Here is a 24601-nt window from a genome sequence, read left to right as displayed (position 1 = left end):
TGAGACTAGCGCACAACATGAGTACGCTTTTCTTAAGATGTGCTTAAAACATTTTCATCAGTCTTAGTTATAGTTTAATCTATACATATAACTTCACACCGGACGCTGGGTGTGGAGCATTGATCGTTATGCTATCGTAGTCCATTCATATTCATGTGTCAACGCAGTGCAGTCATCCATTCTGTGGCGACCAGAGAGCTCAGCCACCGGGCCACCTTGCTGTGGGCTGATGTAGGAGATGTGATGCCGCTGTCCGCTGTCGTCAGGTCATCAAGTCTCGAGGTTGGACTTTGTCCTGAAGCTCTTCCCCCTGGTCTCCTCATGCAGAACGCGAGCAGACCAAAGGGCGACGGCTCGGCCCTGGTGATGGTGCTCGGGCCCTTCCAGGGCAGCGGCCTGGCACCAGAGCTCGCACTGCTCAAGTGTCTCCTCTCTGTGAGTGAGAACACTCTCCCGCTCCTCAAGGCATTCACAAGCAGCAGCAGCAGGGAGAGGTTTGGCTACAAGTCCAACTTGTTCAGTTCAGTGCACACTTTACACAACTTGACTTCTGCCGGTCGGTCTCTGTATGAGGGTAACGACCTGGGTGAGTACCACTGCGGTTAGGAGTGCTCACATTCAAACACCCGTTAGCATAACACGCTGAGGTAACGTCACACTCGCTGATTGTGTGGTGAAACAGAGAAAAGACTGCATGCCCAGGGCACTTAGCATGGGCAACCAACATCCTCGTTCTGAATTACAAATAATCCCATGGCAGACCCAAACAATGATCCAAAATAATATATTTGTGTATATTTATAATTTAAATCATTTTAACCTAATTTGCAAGAATGCATTGACTCTTAATGTCACAGAATGTTATAACCTCTCACTTGTAATACAATACCCATAATGCAGTGCGTGTCCGTGCACACTGCAGCCCTGGTTGGACTGGCGGCCCCGACTCTAGTGGGTCAGAATGTTCTCTGAACTCAATCCCCACACAAGACCCAACAAGAAGAAATGGAATGTCTGTTGCATAAGCAGCATCCTGGCGAAGACTCCTGGAGGAGCCTTCCTAGTGTCATGGGCTTGTGGGCTGCCTTCTCTGCCTCAGCTGACAAGCTTGTTGACCTTTGAACCTGGTGTTAGATGTGTCCTTGTTGCCCCCCCAGCTCTCTCACACCCTGGGCCCTGTTTTCCCAGAATCCCTCCCCTCTGTTTACATTCCTCAACACAGACCGGGCGTGCCGGCGGGGGTCTGCCGGCGGGGGTCTGTCAGACGGATCACGTTGCCATGGATTACAACCTTCCCCCCCCCCCCCCCATTCCACTCCTCACTTCCCATCACTGTGTCTGTTGGAGTCTCTCTCTCCTTGGCCTCGTCTTCTCATCTATATGACTCCAGAATGATGTGGTTAACCTCCATCAGGGCCTGGAGGTCTTGCGAGATGCAGTTCAGTGCGAGAAATCGAAAAGGATGATTGTTATCAAGCTGGAAAGATGTGTTGGTGTTTACACATTCATTCTGTGTTAGTTTCCAGCTCCACACAATCTGTACCAGATTCAGTCAGAAACATTTCTGTTTACTTCAAAACAAAATAGTTGGAACAATTTTATATGATGTTTTCTAGATTTGTATTTGTGCGGCCTGTTTCCAAGGGTTTCTGAAGGTGGTTCATTTCTTTGCTCTTTTGCCCTTTTAAAAAAAATATAAATCTTGAAACAAGATGCAAAGTTTGCTCTCCCTCAGTATTTCTCTCCTTCTCCCTCATTGTCAAGAGGAGGGTGAGCAGGCAGTGAGCCAGGAAAGGCTTATCTGGAGGCCCTGCAGGTGGGTGCTGATCTTGCTGGGGGAAAGGATAGATTTATATTTATTTAAGGCTGAAGAGGCAAGAAAACCCTTTCTGTTTCCTCTAAAGCATGTGACCAGTCCTGCAGCGCGCCTCCCTACGTCACTGGGAACCGACTGAACTTGTTGTGTGAGTGCAGGTTACTTTCACTTAGTCATTTCTTTTGTGAGTCTCCCATCATTTTGTCTCCTCTCTGTTTTGGCCCCTTCTCTCGCCATTTCTAATTTCCTTCTATCTCTCTTTTTGCCTATTTCTCTTTTCTCTTTCTTTCTGACTTTATACTGGTGTCCTTATCGTCCCAAAGCCTTCAGGAAAGGGAAAGTATTCCACCAACCAAACGGTGGAGGTGAAAGGCACAGAGGAGGGTGTCCTTTATTTGTTCTTTTTCCTGTGGTTATTGGCGCTCTATTCTGGGGTTTCCTGGACTTGAGGCTAGAGCAGGAGAGACTCAACACATTCAGTTCATACCTTTGTTCCTTCCTGCTGCCAGAGCCCTTGTGATTGTTCTGATCTGCTGCTCCCGGCGGTGGGGGGTCTGGTCTTTAAAGCGCTCCGTAAGTCCATGTCTGGATTTCGCCGCTGCCCGGAGTTCCCAGTGCCGGCACACTGTGTTCTTTTGGAGAGGGGGGCATTTTGGGAAGAGGTTGGGGGAGAGAACGTGCACAGACTGTAATATCTTAGCCATCAGGTTCACCCGTCCATCCACCCAGGACGGATCAATGGATGCAGTACTAATGAATCTCCCTGATGTGGCGATAGACCCGTGTGGTGGTGTTGTGTTACGGCCGTCACTCTGGCTCCCTGTGGGTCCTACAGCATGTTTCTTCATTTGGAGTTGGTTTGGAGTCAGGCACCCGCCAAAATAAAACCACAACTCTTGTTTCCTGTCTGTGCTCTCGCAGTTGCCTGTTAGCCACACACACACACACACACACACACACACACACACACACACACACACACACACACACACACACACACACACACACACACACACACACACACACACACACACACACACACACACACACACACACACACACACCCTTCCCCCCCACTGGGTCTGTTTTGATTCTGATTGGGTTGCATTCCTCAACCCGCCTCCCAGAATACCACGGGTCCAGCAGTCGATAGACGAGCGCATCTTCTCACAGCCTGGAGTCACTGCAGTCTATACCGTGAGTATCACACAGACAGACAGAGCGCTGGTGGTTATTTACCACCAACTGGTCCAGAGCGGTTGTTGGTTTATACAAACGTTTCCCTCCAGTGTTTCATCAGAGGTCTACGTTACCATCATCATTCTAAGTCTACTATATGTTCCAGACCAGTACGTGTGTTCCGCCTACCAGTATAGCCTTCACTGAGGAGGAATGAAGTCACTTCTAAAGGGTTAAAGCCTTCACACTGGTCCTGAAGTCCTTGACCCTGATTGGCTGGTGACCAGCAGGAGCTCAGCCTGGGCTGGTGTTTTCTCTCCAGATGGTCGGCGCTGTTTGACACCCTCAGTTGGGCTGGTGCTGCAGTAGTAGGTTGTTGCTGCGTATTGTTGTCACTGAAGCCGTAACTGGAGGTTAGCCCTAAGCCAAAACACGGCCTCTTTCTTCAACCCTTCCCTTCAGGTTAAACAGAAGCCGCTAAAGGTTTTTTTTCAAAAGGTGTGTACAATTAATATTATGTCACATCAGTATAATTCTGTTAATGTGACCCCACCCTCTCTCAACATGCCGAACCCCCCCCCCCCCCCCCCCTCCAACCAGGCGGTGCAGAGGAGAGCGATGGAAGTGGAGCATGTCTGTAGGACTCCTGGCTCTGGACAGCTGGCTCCCCCAACTTCCCCTTCTGCTCCTCCTCCTCCTCCCTTTTCCTGGAGCAGGGCTCCTATATTGAGAGAGGGAGTGAGCCCCTCCCCCACCCAGCCCGCCTGTACCTACTCACAACCATCGCCCCGAGCAACACAGGCTCCGCCCATAGCAACGGAGGCTAGATTAGCTGTGTTATCCTAGGTCAGCTGGAGAGAGAGACTCTTCCAAGCTCTCTCGCCCACATCCTAGCCAGTAGTCTGTCAATCTTTTCCCACCACTGCCTCTGGGCTTCGACCTTCATGGGGAAACGCGGACAAACTTTCTATTATTACTCATATTATTACTCATTAATTATATTATTTATTACCATATATTTAAACAAAGGTTTACACAATGTATAAAAAAACAATCCTATTGCTCATGCAGAAAATCAATCCATGAGCGTTAAGGTGTGAGGTGTAATAGTGAGAGACACAAGTTTAGGGTCCAGGTTTTGTGGTCATGCCTGTCTGTCTGTCTGTCTCCTCAGATACCCAGGCATGCTGGTCCTCAGTATGTGGCTCACGACCTCTCAAAGAGTCACCCCGGCTTGGCGTGCACGCCCCCCGGCCACGCCCACTCCGCGGCGCTCTCTCAGGTATCGCTCGCCACGGCGTCGCCGTACCGCTACCCCAAGGGCTGGGAGACGGGCCCCGGGGTGAGTTACAGCCGTGTGTGTGTGTGTGTGTGTGTGTGTGTGTGTGTGTGTGTGTGTGTGTGTGTGTGTGTGTGTGTGTGTGTGTGTGTGTGTGTGTGTGTGTGTGTGTGTGTGTGTGTGTGTGTGTGTTTCCCCCCCATTGCTGGCCACACACACCTAGCTCTTCTTGATAAACCCATCCAGTTATCCCCCCTCCCATGGCCTAGTGGCTCGCTCCAGCCCCCCCTACGCAGCACCTCCTCTACTCCACTAGCCTTCTATAAATAGCTGCTGAGCCCTTCCCAGCGACTACGGAGCAGCCAGCCTTTCTGTGCCGGTCTCATTGACACACAGCAGTGGATATGATCTGCTGACCTCATTTGTACTCGAGTTTTGTGACTCATAAACTGTTGGCTCCACACACATTAACACTCTTTTCACACAAGCCACACAAGTTCCTAGTGCACGCATGAGTGCATTCATGCAACACAGATTCCTAAACTGTAAAAACAATGAACATGTGATGGAATGTAATTCTCAATAATAAGTGATAATCGCATCCCCTACCCCTTGTGTATTCTCTCTCTCTCTCTCTCTCTCTCTCTCTCTCTCTCTCTCTCTCTCTCTCTCTCTCTCTCTCTCTCTCTCTCTCTCTCTCTCTCTCTCTCTCTCTCTCTCTCTCTCTCTCTCTCTTTCCTCTCTGACAGTCTCCATACAACCCTGTACAGAATCCCGGCTCCGCCCCTCTAGTGTACTCTACTCAAACGCAGCCAATGAATGCCCAGCCTCAGAGTCGTCCGGTGAGTGTCATGGTCCCTCGTGCCGACCTGCCGCAGTTAAAAACACACGGATCGTGTTGCTTTGAGGCAGCCATGTTGGATCCAGATTGAGCTGAGTCAGCGTGTTGACGTCCGGTGACGCGGGTCCAACGCAGAGGCTCCTGACCGGTGGGCAGAGCGCTGCGGGACACCAGATCCACGTCGGCAGAGAGAGTAGACGAGTGATTTGTTTTGATATCGCGCTTCAGCCTCAGATGTTATCTGTTTCGTGGGCCAGGATTCTGCCCTGAAGAGATCCATACATCAGAAGTGACGTTCTCCCTGAGCTATGGTTACCACAGGATGGGACAAATACTCCATTCAGTATTTCTATCTTTCAGCATCTCTCAGTTCCAGCCCGCGGTTTCACAATAGGGTTCATACAGGGAGGCCTCGTTTACCGTTGGCTGAAATGTAAGCGGACCTCATCAGAGATCTCACGGTTCTCCAGGGGAAACGGCTGAACCATATCAGAGGCATTGTTTTGTACATTCAGACCAGGAATGTTTTCTTTTTATCCATTCTGCAACCAGTCTTCTTCGGAAACCAGTGAAAAAACATTGAATCTGGGTCAGGTACTGCTTCTAAAGAGTATGATTCTGATGGATTATCTTTATCTGATCTGGATGAACAGATTGTGAATGATTCAAAGATATTTGGCTGTAACTATGCCAATCTGGCAGTAATCTTTATTTTTCTCAGTTATTGAAGTTCAGAATTAGTTTCAACATTTTAAGTCTTGTAATCATATTCAAAGGTCTTGCTTTCAGAAAACGGTCCCAATTAAAACTGCATATTGACACTGAGAAAAATTATGAAAATGTTGTGAAGCATTAGCCTCTCCGCCGCCTGTGAGCCTGAGGCAGGCTTCAGGAGGAGTTGTGCAGCAATGAACACGAGTGTGTTCATTGGGTTGTCTCTAGCCAGCGAGTCGCTCAGCTTTCCTCCTCCTTGTGTTTTAGCATCATGCTGCCTGTTCTACCATGTCATGTTCATCTGTTCTTTGTCTCTCTCTCTCTCTCTCTCTCTTGGATCTCAACTCCTTCTCCTACCCCCCCCCCCCCCCCCCCCGACCCACACACCAGTTTGCAACGGGGCCTCGACCAACACACCATCAGGTAATTGACCCTCAATTGTCTCGTAATTGTCTCACTAACCCACCAGCACCCCCCCACCTGTCCTCAGGCAGATCACAGCCCTGACCCTGACCACGCCTCTTCAGGTCCAGATACCTGCATTCTGTTATTGGAAACCCATCTATTAGTTTAGTTATTATTTCCATCTTTCTGCTCGTGGCATCTGGTGTTTACGCGGCCAATCAAGGTCTTTATACTGCTAGCCAGATTTGATTATGGTTTATAATGACCTCAAACTCCAAAAAATAAGCTAATTTAATTCAAAATCGTTTGAATCAAAGTTGTTATTGTCCTCTTTGGACAGCCTTATAGGGAACAGGGGATGATGCACTGTGTGGTTCCTTAAGCTATGGGAAGACACAGAGGAGAGTACCCAGGAGCTGGTGGTGTGCTGTCCAAGTGCTGGAAGGCACTGAGGCCTGCATCAACCTTAAACAAACCAGGGGTAAGATGTACTATGGACATCTTATTAGGAAAGTACATGCAACCAACCCGCTCGTGCAGATAGGCACAGAGAGGCACAGACTTGCCCTGGTAAAGTCAGTGACTTAAGTCCCCACGGCACATCCCTGTTATTCAGAGCGGGAATATCGGTTCAATAGCCAATATATTTCTAGCTCTAAACAAATCTCTTCCTTGGTCAGTAAGACTACGATGTGGCCCACCCCTGCCCTGGTGCGTCGCGTTTAGAGCAGGGCTACTTCAGCTTTTTCATCTCGGCCCCTAAATACAATTTCAGTGTGACCACTCTGAAAACTCTGAGCCCATCTGAATTGGTGATCAGTTTGGTTAAACGATAAATCACAGAAGGGTCACAGAAGAGTGTGGATTCAGGCCCCATTGTCCCAGCACTGGTCAGAGCATGTCCTCATGTCCTCTGTGGAGGCTCTGTTAGAGCGGTTCAGAGCGTCCTCATGTCCTCATGGTTCTGTGGACGCTCAGCGGTTCAGCTCCTTGGTGTTTCTTGGCAGAGCTCGGTCCATGACTCATGCCTCAAGACGCTAGACGTGACACTTCCCGGAACCTTTCCTTCTGATCTGTGTTGTAATTAATAACCCCCCCCCAACAAAGTGACTCAGTCATTCTCACCTTCCCGAGGCTTCCATGTTAAATGAAGTTATTTAACAGAGGCCTGGCGTGTTCCTTTGCTGGCGTGTTTTTGCCGGTGTGTACAGACACTTCCCAGCAGGCATGACAGGGGCTGTGCCAAGGGGGCGTGGACAATCAGCTAGTGGGTGGAGTCAGGCCAGGGGGCGTGGCCCCCGGGCTCTTTAGTGTCGCCACGGAAGCAGAGTTGGAAAAACATTTGAAGCCGACACACAATGGGCTTTAACAGCAGTAGAGAACACTACACTACACTACACTACGCACACTACACTACACTACGCACACACTACACTACACTACGCACACACACTACAGCACGCACACGCACTACAGTATGCACGCACACACTACACACTACACTACAGCATGCACACACACACACTACACACTACACTACAGCACGCACACACGCTACAGCACGCACACACACTACACACTACACTACGCACACACACACACACACTACAGCACGCACACACTACACTACAGCACGCACACACACTACACTACAGCATGCACACACTACACTACACACAATGGGCTTTAACAGCACTAGAGAACACTGGTATTGTGCCTCCTCTGCCCTGACGCACGCACACACAAGCACAAGCACCAAAAAAAACACGTTTACCATTGAGGCCTGAAAATTCATTCATCTGCCAAGAGCATATGACGTCCTCCAAACAGCTGATGTCACTCTTGAGTTCTGCCTTTCTTTGATGCTCGTTCCATTGTTCCTGTCATGTCTGAGTTGAGGGGCCCATGTGGCGTTTAGGCCACTGGCCGGCCGGACAAGGGGTTATTGTACCACACCCCCTCCCTCGTATCGCTCCCTCTCCCAGGGAGGGAGGCCCGATGTGACGGTCAATGACTCTGTTCACCGCTGTAGCCCCATGTTCTAGTTCCCGCTCTTAGAATGTCTCTACTGGAGGCTTACTAGAAATGCATTTACTACAGACTTAATGCTAGAGTAAAGAAGGCATGATGTTTGTTGGTTTGCTACATATTAAACCATCTGGTTCTGCATCCAGAGCAAATCAAACAAAGTCAAAGGCTGACATGAGACATAACTTAGAGGTTTAGTCCTTCTGCGTGTCTTTTGATCTAGTATGGAATTATGCAATTTTACAAAGTGATTTCCAGGGACATTCATATCATGTTTGTTTACTGAATAAACCGTAAAATATAGAATTCATTTTTGTGTGTGTGCGTGTATATATATATATATGTGTGTGTATGTATGTATGTATGTATGTATGTGTATATATATGTATATATATATATGTGTGTGTGTATATATATGTGTATGTGTGTGTGTGTGTTAACTCTTGAAGGCCCAGTGTTGCATTAGAGTGAGAGAGCCGTCAGCTCAAAGACATGAGCGCTGGGCTCTGCAGCGGCCTGTAAAGTCATCGCCATGGTGACCTACACGTGTCCAGAAAACACCTGGGGGGGTTGAGCCAGTTCACCCCAGGCCTAACCAGTTCACCCCAGGCCTAGCCAGTTCACCCAAGGCCTAGCGAGTTCACCCCAGGCCCAGCCAGTTTAGACCAGGCCTAGCCAATTCACCCCAGGCCTAGCCAGTTCAAACCTTGGGTAGTTATGTGTGTAAACGTGAAGATGTACTTGGTAGTGCATGTCTGAGAAATATTATTATTTTTGTCTAATATTTTTTGAGTTTGTAGCCACCAGTAAAACCTGGTACATTAGGTCAAACAGATGTTTTACAGCTAACCTTGTGTAAACTCCATGTTGTTGATTTGTGCAAGTCGTCCTGTAAGACGAAGAGTTTCAGGCTTTTACCCCATGCTCTGAAATGTGTTGGTGGACCCCAGTCCACTGCTTGTGTCTGTACGTCACACCAACCAGTGCTGTCTCCTATCTGGCTTCTCTCCTTCTCTCTCGGTCTCTTCTGCTTTCACTACTCAAGGGAGGATTCAGGCCCGTCCAGGTAAAGTTTAGCTCTCCTAGCGCCACCTCCTCCTCCCTGTTCATCTCTAGATCTTGCATGGCATGACGAGGAACAAACCCCCCCTCTACCTTCCAAACCTCCAAACCTCCCCCCCACCCCATCCCCTCTGCCGTCTCCAGCCCCCACTACTGTCACTCTTCCTTCTCAAGTAAAGTTTGATTTGGATTTAATCCTAAGGCTTCTTTTTAAAATGAGCCACTGTTTTAATGTTGATGATGTTTAATAATGTTTGACTGTTCACCTTGACTGGCCTTGTTTTGATGAACTGCATGTGACAGAAAGGCCTTCATCACTGCAGCGCCCGTATGTCTGCTGTCATTCCTCTAAGTTTTTCGTAGTTCATTTACGTCTACTTTATGATGTGAAATTCTGTTTTTCAACAAATGTTTCTTTTTGTGTTTTTCAACAAATGTTTCTTCCAAGTGCCTTGAAAATGTGAATTGAATGCAATCATTTTACAGCAAGATGTTCTTACTGTAAAATGACAGTAGCTCTTTGTTGTTCTGAAACCTGTATTGTCCAGTAACAAGCAGGCCACTTCCTCGTTCCGCCCCCACTCCGCAGGCTCAATAACAATAAAGCCGTTGACCCCGATGTGTCAGTGCAACTGGGAGTCCCACCCTCCCAGTGGATTTACATGTTGCCTAATTGCTCCTCCCAGTAGAGAGACTCCCGCTGCCCAGAACGGCTCTGGTTTGTGAGCCCAGGGAGCTCCGCCCCCTGCTGCTTTGAGCGTGGCCACAGCTGCTCTGTACTGGCCTTCCATCTTTGTGTCGGCATCACATGACGTGTGTGCGGAGGCACACACCTGGTATTGGTTGCGGTGCCTGCCTTTCCGCCGGCTGCGCGCCACTGATTTGGCGAAAGCCGCCACAGTCCATAACTCCCTTTCCACCGGTCAAAGAGGCAGCGCGCGGTGACCTCTCACCTGATGGATTGGGTGGCTGCAGCTGGCCACTGGACGGTGTCTGCGTTGTCATAGAAACCATCGTGAGGACAAGTCATTTGCATGATGGATTGGTGTTAAGATCTTGCCAATACGTTCCTCTCTGCTCTCTGTAAATGAGTAATGGGGACTGGAAACGACACCGTAGAAATGGTTTCCTCATTGCTGCCAAGAGGGAAGGGTTGTTCTAAATTCCCCAATGTCTTGTTTCAGAAGCCGCAGGTGTCGTGTAGTACACGTCCCTGTGCTTCACAATGTGTGTGATGACGCTGTAGGTTCCAGTGCGTAGTGGTAGAAGATGGGGTTTGATAGGGACTGTGTTTGCGTGTGACAGAAGGACGTCCCGATCCCTGATGTGGTGGTAGCCAGTGAGTCCCAACATGCATACACATCACTAGAGGCACTTATTTGTGTGTTATATTTCCTGACTAAACAAAATGTGTGGTGCTTTAAGTCCATTGGCATCAATTTTTATTATCTATGCATACATAGCAGGGCTGGTTTGTGGAACTGATGAGTGGGAAGTACGCCAGCAGGGCAGGGTCAATCCTGTTCCGCGGGGCTTCCATTCCAGGTGTGACTGCATTCTGTCTCTATCCAGATACAAGGTGCTAGGTGGCAACAGGTGTACTTAGGAGTGCAAGGACCTGTGGTGTGGAGTTCAGCCGCTACGACGTTGTTGATGTCGGAGCACCGTTTATCCCTGGTGGCCTTGTTGCCCATCTGCTGTGCTTCGTTCAACTTGGGAGACATTAGCCCACACTGCACCTCCAGGATACCAGAGGAATGGGGGTTTGGATTTTTGGTCACACTTGACCTCATCTGAAGCCATTTGAATAAATATGTTGTGATTAACATCTAAAAGCAGTGTTGGGTGTTTGTACTGGCCCCTCGGGGTCTCGCTGGCGCCCTCTACCAGGGCGTCATGGCAAATGTGCAACTCGGCTTTCTTGGAAGTGATCCATAATATGCTGAAAGGAAGTTGTGTGATTTGTAACCCCTGAGTCGTACAGTCATGTGCACCGGGAGGGGGCCAGAAGAGTGAAGGGCAGGTTTATGTTTCGGGACTCCCCGCTGAACAGCTGTCCTTATTATTGTTGTTGTTGATGTGTAACCAGTCGTCAGGGAGGCAAACGTCCTGCAGATCAGGATGTGTCTTCGTCGGCTGCCTTGTAGTCCAACCTCCCATTCAGTGATTCTCTTCCCATTCATCAAAATTCGACAGCGATGACAACTTACTGAATTCATTATTTCGACTTGAGGCTTAGGCTGCTTAAGCCTCGTTCAGAACAGCTGTTATCAGGACTGAGGTGAAGGGTTAGGGTCATCCCTTTGAGATTGTCCTACGGAGTATAAGCTGTAAGGTTGTGAAAAAAACACATTCAAAAGGTCATAGTTTTTCTTTTTTTCACGGCAATGATTAATCTCTCTCTCTCTCTCTCTCTCTCTCTCTCTCTCTCTCTCTCTCTCTCTCTCTCTCTCTCTCTCTCTCTCTCTCTCCTCTCTCTCTCTCTCTCTCTCTCTCTCTCTCTCTCTCTCTCTCTCTCTCTCTCTCTCTCTCAGTTTTTCCAGAGGGCCCAGATGCAGGCGGCACGGCCCACGCTGCCCGCCAACCCCCCCTCCCTGAGGCCTGGGTCTCAGAGCCCGGCGGCGGGCGTGTACCCCCAGAGCCAGCCCATCATGATGACCATGGCCCCCATGCCCTTCCCCTCGCCGCAGGCCGCCCAGTACTACATCCCTCAGGTAGGGGAGGACCCCTAGGACAGCCTAACCCTAACCCCTCCCCCCCCCCCACACGGCCCCAGTGTTCTGACGTGTTCCTCCCCTGTTCCTCCCCAGTACCGCCACAGCGCCCCCTACGTGGGCCCCCCCCAGCAGTACTCGGTGCAGCCCCCCGGCGCCGGAGCCTTCTACCCTGCGCCCGGACACGGAGACTTCCCCACCCCCTACCGTAAGCCTACTGCCCCACTTCAGACCACACACAAGCACACAGGCAGGCAGGCAGGCACGCACACACATGCGCACGCACGCACGCACGCAGATACACGCACGCACGCACTTTGTGGAGCAGGAGGTTCGACCGTGAGGGTCATTCACACTTATTCACACTTGATGCCCGATATGCGGAGATCGGTGTCGCTCAGTCATCAGTTGAATCTCCGGCTGCTTAAGGGGGGCGGGCTTGCAAGGGGCGGAATATGACGTAGGGTTGAGGTTCGCAAGAGGCGAGATCGGGTTTGTTTTGGTTTGACAGCGCACAGGCAGAACGGGCAGAACTCATCGCGATCATCTTAAATGTTGCTGCAGCGATAGGGATGCACCGATCCAATATTGGGATCGGATATCGGCCCCGATATCAACATTTTAGCTGCATCGGGTATCTGTAAAAGCAAACCGATCCGTAAGACTGATCCGTCCCTATTTAAATAATATTTTAAAACATATTACGCAATACGGGCTACGTCATGCATGCCGCGACTCGCGAGCATTGAAGCATTGCTTCCTTCATCCTCCCTCCCTTCCTGCCTTCATCCTCCCTCTCTCCCTTCCTTCTCTCCTTCCCTCCTCCCTCTCCGCGAGGCTCCTTAACGACCGCATGGCGGTAGTGACCCCCAGTGTGAGCCTGGCTGTCGGGCGCTTCTAACCTCTCCTCCCCTCCCGGACCCCCAGACCCCCTCAGGTACCACGCCCCGGTGGCCCCCGCCGTGCCGGCGCCGGTGCAGACAGCCGGCCCGGCCTACTACCCAGGGCAGGCCCCCGGCGCCGTGGTGTTCCCGCCCTCGCCGCCTGTCATAGTGCCTACGCCTACGCCGCCTCCGCCCACCAAGAGGGAGAAGAAGGCCGTGAGTCTGGGGGGGAGGAGAGGGAGGCAGTCAGTCATTCAGTCAGGGTACCATGTGACCGTGGTGCTTTAGGGGGTGTGTTTCAGGGTACCATGTGACCGTGGTGCTTTAGGGGGTGTGTTTCAGGGTACCATGTGACCGTGGTGCTTTAGGGGGTGTGTTTCAGGGTACCATGTGACCGTGGTGCTTTAGGGGGTGTGTTTCAGGGTACCATGTGACCGTGGTGCTTTAGGGGGTGTGTTTCAGGGTACCATGTGACCGTGGTGCTTTAGGGGGTGTGTTTCAGGGTACCATGTGACCGTGGTGCTTTAGGGGGTGTGTTTCAGGGTACAATGTGACCGTGGTGCTTTAGGGGGTGTGTTTCAGGGTACCATGTGACCGTGGTGCTTTAGGGGGTGTGTTTCAGGGTACCATGTGACCGTGGTGCTTTAGGGGGTGTGTTTCAGGGTACCATGTGACCGTGGTGCTTTAGGGGGTGTGTTTCAGGGTACCATGTGACCGTGGTGCTTTAGGGGGTGTGTTTCAGGGTACCATGTGACCGTGGTGCTTTAGGGGGTGTGTTTCAGGGTACCATGTGACCGTGGTGCTTTAGGGGGTGTGTTTCAGGGTACCATGTGACCGTGGTGCTTTAGGGGGTGTGTTTCAGGGTACCATGTGACCGTGGTGCTTTAGGGGGTGTGTTTCAGGGTACCATGTGACCGTGGTGCTTTAGGGGGTGTGTTTCAGGGTACCATGTGACCGTGGTGCTTTAGGGGGTGTGTTTCAGGGTACCATGTGACCGTGGTGCTTTAGGGGGTGTGTTTCAGGGTACCATGTGACCGTGGTGCTTTAGGGGGTGTGTTTCAGGGTACCATGTGACCGTGGTGCTTTAGGGGGTGTGTTTCAGGGTACCATGTGACCGTGGTGCTTTAGGGGGTGTGTTTCAGGGTACCATGTGACCGTGGTGCTTTAGGGGGTGTGTTTCAGGGTACCATGTGACTGTGGTGCTTTAGGGGGTGTGTTTCAGGGTACCATGTGACCGTGGTGCTTTAGGGGGTGTGTTTCAGGGTACCATGTGACCGTGGTGCTTTAGGGGGTGTGTTTCAGGGTACCATGTGACCGTGGTGCTTTAGGGGGTGTGTTTCAGGGTACCATGTGACCGTGGTGCTTTAGGGGGTGTGTTTCAGGGTACAATGTGACCGTGGTGCTTTAGGGGGTGTGTTTCAGGGTACCATGTGACTGTGGTGCTTTAGGGGGGGTGTTTCAGGGTACCATGTGACCGTGGTGCTTTAGGGGGTGTGTTTCAGGGTACCATGTGACCGTGGTGTTTTAGGGGGTGTGTTTCAGGGTACCATGTGACTGTGGTGCTTTAGCGGGTGTTTGTTTCCGCTGCTGTCCTCTCAGATTCGGATCCGGGACCCGAACCAGGGCGGCCGCGACATCACTGACGAGATCATGGCAGGGGGGTCCGGCAACCCAACGCCCCCTGTAGGAGGACGGCCCCCCGCCACCCCCACCCCGCCACAGGTAGGGCTGAGCTTCTCCCCCCCTCACCTCCTCCTCCTCCTCTCCCCCCCCCACCACAGGCCTCTGTCAGATCACGGGTCCGAGCATGACACCTTTTTTCTTATTTGCATAAAGATGCTCATATATCAGCCGTGTTTGACAACCCTCGCTTTGAATTTGATCCGTTTGCATAAGCACCGGGCCTGCAAGCCTGCGTGCCAGCGCTGGGGTTTCCATCGTCATGCTATCGCCACGCTTCCCGAGATAGCATACGATGGAGTGACTGATGTAAAAGCGAGCGTTAAAATGACCTCTCCCGCATCGGATCCAGGAGAGGGAGACGGTCGCTGTGGGTGCTGTTGTTGTGGTCACTTCTTCCTCCTGGTGTCTCCTCTCCATGTTAACTCTGTCTCTCCTCTTGTCTTCTTTCTTTTTCTCTCCATCTCGTCCTGATGGTTCTTCCTCTGTTCCATCCTCCCTTCATCCATCTTGCTCTTTTTCTCTCGTCTTCGTCCTCTGTTGCCCCTCCCCCACCCCCCCACCCCCCCCCCTCCCCCCCCTCCGTGCTTGCCGTCCGTCTGGGCTTATTTGTTTTTTGTGTGTGGATGGGTGCTTGTGTCTCTGCGTCTCTCTCTGTCTCTGTCTCTCTGTCTCTGTCTCTCTCTCTGTCTCTCTCTCTGTCTCTCTCTGTCTCTCTCTCTCTCTCTCTCTGTCTCTAGTTTTTATGGCCACACCCTCATTATCCTCACATTTTTTACCTCAAATCGCAGCAGCAGGCGAGCAGCAGACAGACGCCGGAGCTCCTGCCCCCCCCTCCACCGGTGCCGCCCGCCCATACCCAGGCTCCCTCTCCTGGGGCCTACACCCCGGAGCCACAGGCAGTGGCCCCTACCCCGGCCCCCCAGGGCCCGGCCCCCCAGGGCCCGGCCCTTCAGGGCCCGGCTACCGGGGCTGCTACTGCCGACACCAAGCCGGGGCCAGGTCTGCCCCTTCCCTGCCTTCCCCACTGCTCTACAGCCAGGAGATATTAGTATACGTCTACGTTTGGGTCTGTTGTGAATCCTTTGTTTAAACGGATTCAGCAGAGTAGCGTTTGCCAGTCTTCGTCGTTGTGCGCCTAGGGGGAGGGAAGATGACGGGGTTAGCGTTTGCTCTCCGTTAGCCGCTTCCATTGACTTGCAGAGTAACAGTAACCTAAGTCACAGCACAGCAAGACTGTAGTTTGTCTACAGACACACAGATAATTCGTCACGATCTTGGTCGCTCTGATTATTAGGCTAAGTGTGATTCTGTTATCATCAGCTGCCTCTGGCTGGGGAGTCTACCCTAACACCCAGCGACGTCATGGGACGTAAACAACCTGTATGAATCTGGCTAACCCATGCAAACGCCAATCTGCAGTTATCTTGTGCATATAATCAAATCGCCTGGCTCATCGTGTAATCAACCAATCATAATTTGATTCATGAATATCCTGAATTATCCAAATACAAACATGCCAAAAGAAGATATCAAGCACTTTGTTTGGCTGCTAGCTTTGCAAAAACCTGCTGTTTTACTGCCTATGGTTTGAGAAAGTAATAAAATCATGAAAATTAAAAGAATCAAGGATATTCCCCGACTATAATAAAATGCTGAATAATAATTTAAGTCTTTCAAGGAATTCAAATGCATTTTAAAAGAAAGTTAGTCTGTAAAACTGGAATTGACTGCTCAACAGGGCTTGTTTCTCGCAGTTATCTGTGAGGGTTCCATTGTGTGTGTGTGTGTGTGTGTGTGTGTATATATGTGTATATATATATATATATGTGTATATATATATATATATGTGTATATATATATATATATGTGTATGTATATATATATATATATATATATGTATATATATATATATACCTAATACGCCCATTGTAACACACATGTTTCTATCTTCAGCCGTGATGCTGTGCAGACTTTAATGGGCGTTTCCTCTTTCTAGATGAAATGCCAAAAGTTGAGCCGGCACTCCAGAAGTCTTCCTCTCCGGGCGCGGTGCAGCCGGACCCCGCGGTGAGGAGACGGTCAGCCAGCCCCCGGGTCAGCCCCCCCGCCCCCCCTTCTGAGAGCCCCCAGCCCCCCTCGGCCCCCCTGGCGGCGGCCCCTCCAGCAGCAGCCCCCCTGCCCCTCGCAGCAGCAGCAGCAGCCAGTGCTGGGGGAAGCCCCTCCCCCATGGAGCCTTTATCGTCTCCGGCTGCAACGCCGCCGCCCGCCTCCCCCTCCCCCTCCCCCTCACCCTCCTCCTCACCCTCACCCTCCACCACGGAGTCCACCGTCCCCCTGGCACCTCCTCAAACACAGAGCCCCAAGGAGCCCGAGGCCCTGCTGGGAGCCCCTCCTCAGACCCCCCCAACAGACCTGCCTCTCCCAGAGGCTCTCCCAGAGCCCTCCAGCGCCACGCCCACTCCACCAGTCCAAGCTCCCAAGGCCCTGAATGGCCTCACAGACCCCCCAGCTGAGCCTTCCCCCCTGGCTCCAGCTCTACTCCAGCCACAGGCTTCGGCCTTGGCCTCTAAAGAGATTTCCTGTGAGCCGCCGGCCGCAGAGATGAGCCCGGTGGTCGTCACTGCTTCCCCTGGGGCCCATGTGGCCCTTAAGACTCCTGTCGCCGTGGTTCCGGTCACCCTGTCCTCCTCTGCCCCTGTGGCATCCATGCCTGCGACCCCTCCTGGCCTCCCGCCACTAGTGCAGGCCCCGGCGGAGGAAGGGGAGCCCAGCGAGCCTGTGGACACCAAAGCTCCTCCTCTGAGAGTGGGCATGGAGTCACATACTGGGCTGGCTGAGGGCAAGGCCGGGTCCCAGAAGGCCGGGTCCCAGAAGGCCGGGTCCCAGAAGGCAGGGTCCCAGTCACAAGCACTCGCCAGGAAGAGTCCCCCTACAGGTGAGCACTGGAACTACACTGTGTTAGCTGACCATTAATCACATTTTTTTAGTTAAATTAAATTTTCAAATGTAATGACACATTATCATGCATACTAAATGTACTTAATAAGCTAAAACTAGACCATGTAATCTTGGTGGAATGGAATTTTATTGACTCACTCAGTGTAGGTTGAATATGAAACTTACCGTACACCACAGATTTGGGAATTGTAAACAGGCTGCCACTTACTGAAATTATATTCAGGCTGTCACTTACTGTAAGTGTAATGTAAAGTAAGTGGTAGGGGTGGGAATTGGCAAAAATGTAACGATTCGATAGTATTGCGATATTTGGGCCATGATTCAATATTATTGCGATTTTGCGATACAGAAAGTATTGTGATTTGATTCTGTGATAAATTGCGATTCATGTCCCCCATATTATTCAAAGGCATTACAAAAAATGTGTAAAATAAGACTGATCAACTCACTTCAAATGTCACATATAATTCTGTGAACAACATTATCTTCTACACATTAGCTGCTTTCACATATGGACGTGCATCCGTCTGTTCTCCGTCTATTCTACGGAGGTGCCGTATATGTGAATGACATATCCTGACGTTGGACCTCCTGAAACAATACTACCCCCGAGGTAGTATGTTCTCCGCAGGAAATGCTAATTACCTTATATGTGAATGAGCAGTAGGATGTCGGCATTTCACACCAGTTGAGTGGGCGTGTTGATGACGCTTCGGTCTATGTTTGCATGTCATCGAGTGGCACCCGCACCCTAATCGATAATCAGCCTATTGCCTTTTGTTCGCTGAATGGTTTAAAAAATATTTTTATTATTATGTTACACCTTTCCTGCTGTCGGCTCCCAGACCATAGTCGAGGAGCACAAAAGCGACGTTCCACTCCGTCGATTCTCTCGGGAATCACTTTGACCGGCAGTGGGTCTGCTTATAGGTTTTAATATGGTCGGAATGAAGTGGGCACCGATTATTGACAGGCTGGTTACTTTATTCTTAGTTTCACTAAGAATAGGGCCTACACGTTTGCACAAACACAACCGGACTCGTTCATTACTTCACTAAACTGACACACGCTACCGCTCGCTCTCCTCGCTCGTCCACTCACACACACAAACACACACACAAACACACTGCCATTCTCGCGCACACACATGCGCTACTCTCGTAACAATTATTATTGACAAGTTAGCTGAACATTATAGGGTCCCGTCCTTCCACTCCCTGTTTTCTCAGTTAAACACAGAAATCCACTACATTTGTCCCAGTGTTTGTTAGATGTGAAATGAAGCCAAAAAAGACGCTCTCTTCCTCCGGTAATGCAGTGGTTTGCGGCGCCTTTCTTGTTTGTCATTTCTTCTATTTGTCTGTAACTCATGCTCCAATCTTTCATCGATCGATCGCTGCAGCAACATTTAATATGATCGCGATGAGTTCTGCCAGTTTTGCCTGCGCGCTGTCTGCGGTCAAACCAAAACAAACCCGATCCCGCCTCTTGCGACCCTACGTCAAATGCCGCCCCTTGCAAGCCCACCCCCCTTAAGCAGCCGGAGATTCTACTGACACCGATGTCCGCATATCAGGCATCAAGTGTGAATAAGTGTGAATGACCCTCACGGTCCAACCTCCTGCTCCACAAATGCGGAGAAAAGACGGAGGTCATATGTGAAAGCAGCTATTAACTGAAGTGCAAAAACTTTGTCCAGTAACATACAGGACCATAGAGACCTCTCACATGAATGCTGAGCTCCCAGCACATAATATATATATATTACTTAATTACATGAGAGCAACATGAAGCAGACATAATAGACTAACATAAACCTGGAAGTAATCCTATAAATAAGAGTACCTTAGAGCTTCAATCAAATTTAGAAAAATAAACAAAAATGTGTACTGCTAGAGTCCAGTCCTGTTGGCTGCAAGGTCATCAACCAAAATGTTAAATTCATTCAAATTCAATATTGGCATTTTTGTTCAGAAAAAGGAGTTGGCCAAAAAATGTATTTTTTTTTTTTTATTGCAATACTTTGCGCTACTGTATTGATATAATTGCGTGCGCAAAATATCGCGACACTGAACAGTCGATTTATTCATTTATTTTCCCCACCACTAGTAAGTGGAACTAAAAACAAAAATTAATTCTGATATGAATGTTGTTATTCTGTGGGCAAAACCTTTCAAAATAAAAAATAGAGTGTGCGTTAATGCGTACATTTTTATTAATCAAATTAAAAAAAAGATTGCGGTAACTCATTATTATCGCACAAATGAACAGCCCTAAAAAAATATATATATATATATATCCAAAAATAAACAAGGTAACACTTTTTGCCTGGATTTATTAGTTTTCTTCCTCTGAAACACTTGCAAAGCGTGACATTTTGCGATGAAAACAATATTTAGAGTTTGAGATCTCAATCATGGGATATTGCCCAATATCCCGAGATAGCGAACCAATCAAATTGCGCCATCTTAAGAGGTTCACGTGTAGCATATACTAATTGTATATATTACTACTTTCTCTTCTCGTCAATGGCAGTTTCCTCACTATAACAACTGGTACACATTAGGCTGGAGAGCGACTGGTCTAAACTGCCTTTAAGGTACGATGGCAGTATGTTCTAGAAAGGCTGTTCTATTAAAGCCGTATGGAAGAGCCAGCTGGGCAGCTCTGGTCACATGGAAAACATGACATTTCGCCCCATGTGATCATCACAGTTTTGTGCTTTGAGTCTGTGCCCTGTGTGCATTCAAAGCATCGTCGATGACGTTGACTGGAATGTAGTCAACTAGATCCCTTTAACCACTTCGGCTATTGTTTTCGCCATTGCAAATTCAAATGCAAATGAGTAAAAAAAGTGTGTGTGTTGTAGTCATCCAGACTTCTTCCGCCACACCAAAGAGCTGGAGGAAACCAAACGAGGTCCCTGCTGGAGAGGAGCCACAGAAGGAGGTCAAGGTGAGGAGGAGCCGCCACCCGCTCCCTAATGTCACTGACTCTGTACTCCCTGCACGGCAAACACCAAGAGTTACTGCCTGGATCTGAATCATTCCATAAGCATTGGTCCAAAGTGTGTCATAACATCAGAAGGCGCTGGAGGGTCACCAGACTCTAACTTCTAAACGTTGTGTGTGCCCTCCCCCCCCCCAGGAGGAGCCCCGGTCCGTAGAGCCCGGCCCTCCGCAGCCCTCTCTCCTCCCCCAGGAGGGGCCCCGCTCCGTAGAGCCCGCCCCCCCCCGCTCCGTAGAGCCCGCCCCCCCCCGGTCCGTAGAGCCCGCCCCCCTGCGGCCCTCCACCCGCCCAGCGGGCCTGCTGCCGACGCCCAACATCCCCCCAATGCTCCCGGCCCACCTCCTGGTCAGGGAGATCCCCGTCCGGCCCGCCGCCCCCCCGGAGGAGAACGGAGAGGCGGAGCCCTTGAGGAACGGGGCGGGGCCTATGAGGAACGGGGCGGGGCCTATGAGGAACGGGGCGGGGCACGCCTCGGAGACGGAGAGCAGCGACAGCGGCAGCGGCCCGGGGGACAAGGAGAACTCCGGAGCCCCGGACACAGAAGGTGAGGGGGGGGTCGGGGTCAGCTCCCGCTCCCTGGGGGCCCGCTCCCTGGGAGCCACCAAGAGCCACTGGCTTTGCTCTCGTTGATGGAGAAACATTTGTACTAAAGTGTTTTACTGTGATACTGTCACTGCTGTGTGAGTCCATACTAATCACTACACTGTAAATGTTCTCCTCTCCCCCACTCCCGTCTCCTGGTCTCTGGTCTCCGGTCTAGACCTGGCAGAGAGCAGCGGGAAGCGGCAGTACAACAGGGACTACCTGCTGCGCTTCCAGTTCATGCCGGCCTGTGTTCAGAAGCCGGAGGGGCTCCCACCAATCAGTGACGTGGTACTGGACAAGGTGAGCTAGCCCCTCCCCCCCCAATTGGTTACACTGCATCAGAAAGCTTTGTGCGATGGATCACCCGACAGCAATATGAAACTGTATTTATTAATATGTATATGAGATACTTTAGTGGTATACTGGAGAGCTAAATGCTCTGTGTGTCAAACACACACAAAGTTATATACTCATACCAATCCAGATATTGAAGAGGTGAGGGAGGGAGTACTGTGGGCAGGAAGGTTCACCAAGAATATCTACACATGCGTCTCTATTGGCGGGCTCTGGTGGGATTTTCCTCTTAGAGAGCAAACCTCTGTAAGAGGTACCAGAGACCTCTAGAGGAACCAGAGACCTCTAGAGGAACCAGAGACCTCCTCTAGAGGAACCAGAGACCTCCTCTAAAGGAACCAGAGACCTCTAGAGGAACCAGAGACCTCCTCTAGAGGAACCAGAGACCTCCTCTAGAGGAACCAGAGACCTCCTCTAGAGGAACCAGAGACCTCATCTAGAGGAACCAGAGACCTCCTCTAGAGGAACCAGAGACCTCATCTAGAGGAACCAGAGACCTCCTCTAGAGGAACTAGAGACCTCTAGAGGAACCAGAGACCTCCTCTAGAGGAACCAGAGACCTCCTCTAGAGGAACCAGAGACCTCCTCTAAAGGAACCAGAGACCTCCTCTAGAGGAACCAGAGACCTCTAGAGGAACCAGAGACGACCTCTAGAGGAACCAGAGGGTTTTCCTTTAGTTTCTCTTAGTAGTGAGGGGGGACGTCTCCCCAACTGTCTGGCTCTTAGTCATCATCTGACCCCCTTTAGGACAGGAATATGTGAAATGTGTTAGTTTATTAGTTAATAAATACACATGGGGCTGGTGTATTCACTTACAGCCAATACTGTCTGGATTCTGTGTGTTTGTGTGTGTATGCTATTCCCAGTACAGTCTGGGGTGACTTCTGTACGTACGGGCGCAGCATCTATAGCCCTGGAAACACTGTTTTGATTAAAATAACGTTGATGCTATGTCATGTTTGGCAGGGTTGTTGGTGTACACGGCACGCCCACCTCCCCCAAACAAACCAGTGGGGGGGGGGGGGAGAAGAGAGGGAGGGAGAGAGAGAGGGAGAGGGCGGAAGAGAGGGAGAGAGAGGGAGGGAGAGAAAGGCTGGGAACGCATGTAGAAAGAGTCAAGGGCAGCTCAAGACAAAGAGCTGGAGTTAATTATCTCTGTCTCTCTCTCTCTCTGTCTCTGTCGCTGTCTCTTTTTCTGCCTTTCTGTTTCTGTCTCTTTCTCTGTCTCTCTGCCTCTCGCTCTCTCTCTTGTTCTCCCTCTGCCTTGCTGTGTCTTGTTCTCGTTCCTTCTCTCCCTCTCTGTTTCTCCCCCCCCCCCCCCCCACATCTGGTTCCGACTTGGCGTTCCCAGGCCGCTCGTTGTATCAGAGTAGCACCGTTTAGATACAGTAAAGGCTGTGAATATGGAACACAAATCATCAAGTGGTAGGAGGCGGGATTTACAACCACTGGCCATCGCAGGTCCACTTCTCTAACACAAAGTGTGTTAGTGTAGGACCACTGCTCTAACACAAAGTGTAATAGTGTAGGACCACTTCTCTAACACAAAGTGTGTTAGTGTAGGACCACTGCTCTAACACAAAGTGTAATAGTGTAGGACCACTGCTCTAACACAAAGTGTAATAGTGTAGGATTAGTGTAGTGTGACCTGTGTGACCTGTGACCCTGTGTGTGACCTGTGACCCTGTGTGTGACCTGTGACCCTGTGTGTGACCTGTGACCCTGTGTGTGACCTGTGTCTCCAGATCAACCAGAACAAGCTGCCGTCCCAGCAGCAGCAGCAGCAGCGTGTGGTGGAACCCCGGGTCGTCTCCAGGGGCCCCGACTTCACGCCCGCCTTCGCTGACTTCGGCAGACAGATGACCGGGGGTCGCGGCCCCCCTGTGAGTTACGCACACACACACACGCACACGCACACGCACACGCACGTGCATCAAGACCCACACACATACATCTGTATTTAAACACACGCGTGTGTATGTATTTTTTTTTTATGAACACATTCATACATGTGCATTAAAACAGACGCATGCATCAAACACAGGACACCTGTACATGTTCATTAAAACACACACACACACACACACACACACACACACACACACACACACACACACACACACACACACACACACACACACACACACACACGTGAATTTAAATACTAACTCACATCAAACGCGTATAAACACATCATGCATGCAGATATATATCAACAAATACGGACCAAGCAGTTAAAAAGTTAAACCATGCACACATATGTATCAAACGCAACAGCCTCATCTTCATGCTGACAGAGACACACAAATGTGCAATTCACACGTGCAGCTTATGACTGCGAGGGTGAATCCCCTCTCTCCATCAGCGTCAGTTCTTCATGCACCACCTCCCACTGATCAATGGAACAGAACAACCGCCGGCGCAATGCCTTGACTCTCCCCCAGAGGGGAGGAGATGGTTGTGAGCCCAGTGTGTTGGTCTGGCAGATGCTTCTCAACAATTGTGGGTGTGTTTGTGTCAGCTGGCTCCATCTGTGAAAATGAGCTATGGTTCTAGACCAGTATGCCTTTAAGAATACAGCAGTACGGGCCTGTTTAACAACTATGGCTAGGGCTTTTTTCATCCAATTTGTTTCCTAGCCAGATTTTGAAGCTCAGTTCAAGATGACCTTATAACTTGAGGCGTTTTAAAGTGTTGTGCATTTGGTACCAGCTAACAGAGAAGGTGGTTGAATGGATAGGTTAACCACATCCTCAGGCAAGAGCAAATGTAGTTGGCTCACATGCCACAGTGATAAAACTCTTCGCAAGATAACTGAAAGGTAATATATAGGATGCACGATAACCTTTTTTTTTTAACCAATACCGATAACCGATAACTTTCAGCTCCTAAAGACCGATACTGATAACTGATAACACACACAAATATACATACTAAGAGCATGACATTGTCGCTCAGACATCAATAGAATCAACGGGGGGTTTAGGGGGGCTGGCTTGCAAGGGGCAGGATATGACGTAAGGTCGAGGTTGGCAGGACGGCCCCTGTCACTCAGCTGTGTTTTGGTCTGACCGCACACAGAAACGGAG

The 24601-nt window shown here is 50.3% G+C and overlaps 1 protein-coding gene across 3 annotated transcripts in view; it reads left to right on the top strand.

Moving 5' to 3' along the window:
• LOC311338356 (eukaryotic translation initiation factor 4 gamma 3-like) overlaps window positions 1–24601 on the top strand; it is a 55794-nt gene that overhangs the window by 5940 nt on the left and 25253 nt on the right. The window contains exons 2-16 of one of the 3 annotated variants that reach the window (XM_084463587.1): window positions 2944–3013; window positions 4170–4337; window positions 5024–5116; window positions 6220–6252; window positions 9308–9328; window positions 11859–12038; window positions 12135–12246; window positions 12966–13138; window positions 14522–14644; window positions 15397–15604; window positions 16602–17540; window positions 20433–20518; window positions 20711–21116; window positions 21333–21457; window positions 23258–23395. In XM_084463587.1, the coding sequence (XP_084319713.1) occupies window positions 2944–3013; window positions 4170–4337; window positions 5024–5116; window positions 6220–6252; window positions 9308–9328; window positions 11859–12038; window positions 12135–12246; window positions 12966–13138; window positions 14522–14644; window positions 15397–15604; window positions 16602–17540; window positions 20433–20518; window positions 20711–21116; window positions 21333–21457; window positions 23258–23395 (2875 nt within the window). Of the gene's footprint in view, window positions 1–2943; window positions 3014–4169; window positions 4338–5023; window positions 5117–6219; window positions 6253–9307; window positions 9329–11858; window positions 12039–12134; window positions 12247–12965; window positions 13139–14521; window positions 14645–15393; window positions 15605–16601; window positions 17541–20432; window positions 20519–20710; window positions 21117–21332; window positions 21458–23257; window positions 23396–24601 lie in introns of all 3 variants that reach the window. The other 2 variants (XM_084463586.1, XM_084463588.1) reach the window with 2 other exon arrangements.

The sequence above is a fragment of the Micromesistius poutassou genome, assembly GCF_964030765.1.
Source record: "Micromesistius poutassou genome assembly, chromosome: 2".
Classification (NCBI taxonomy): domain Eukaryota; kingdom Metazoa; phylum Chordata; class Actinopteri; order Gadiformes; family Gadidae; genus Micromesistius; species Micromesistius poutassou.
The sequence above is the reverse complement of the archived record's forward strand: the minus strand, read 5'-3'. Positions and strand labels throughout refer to the sequence as shown.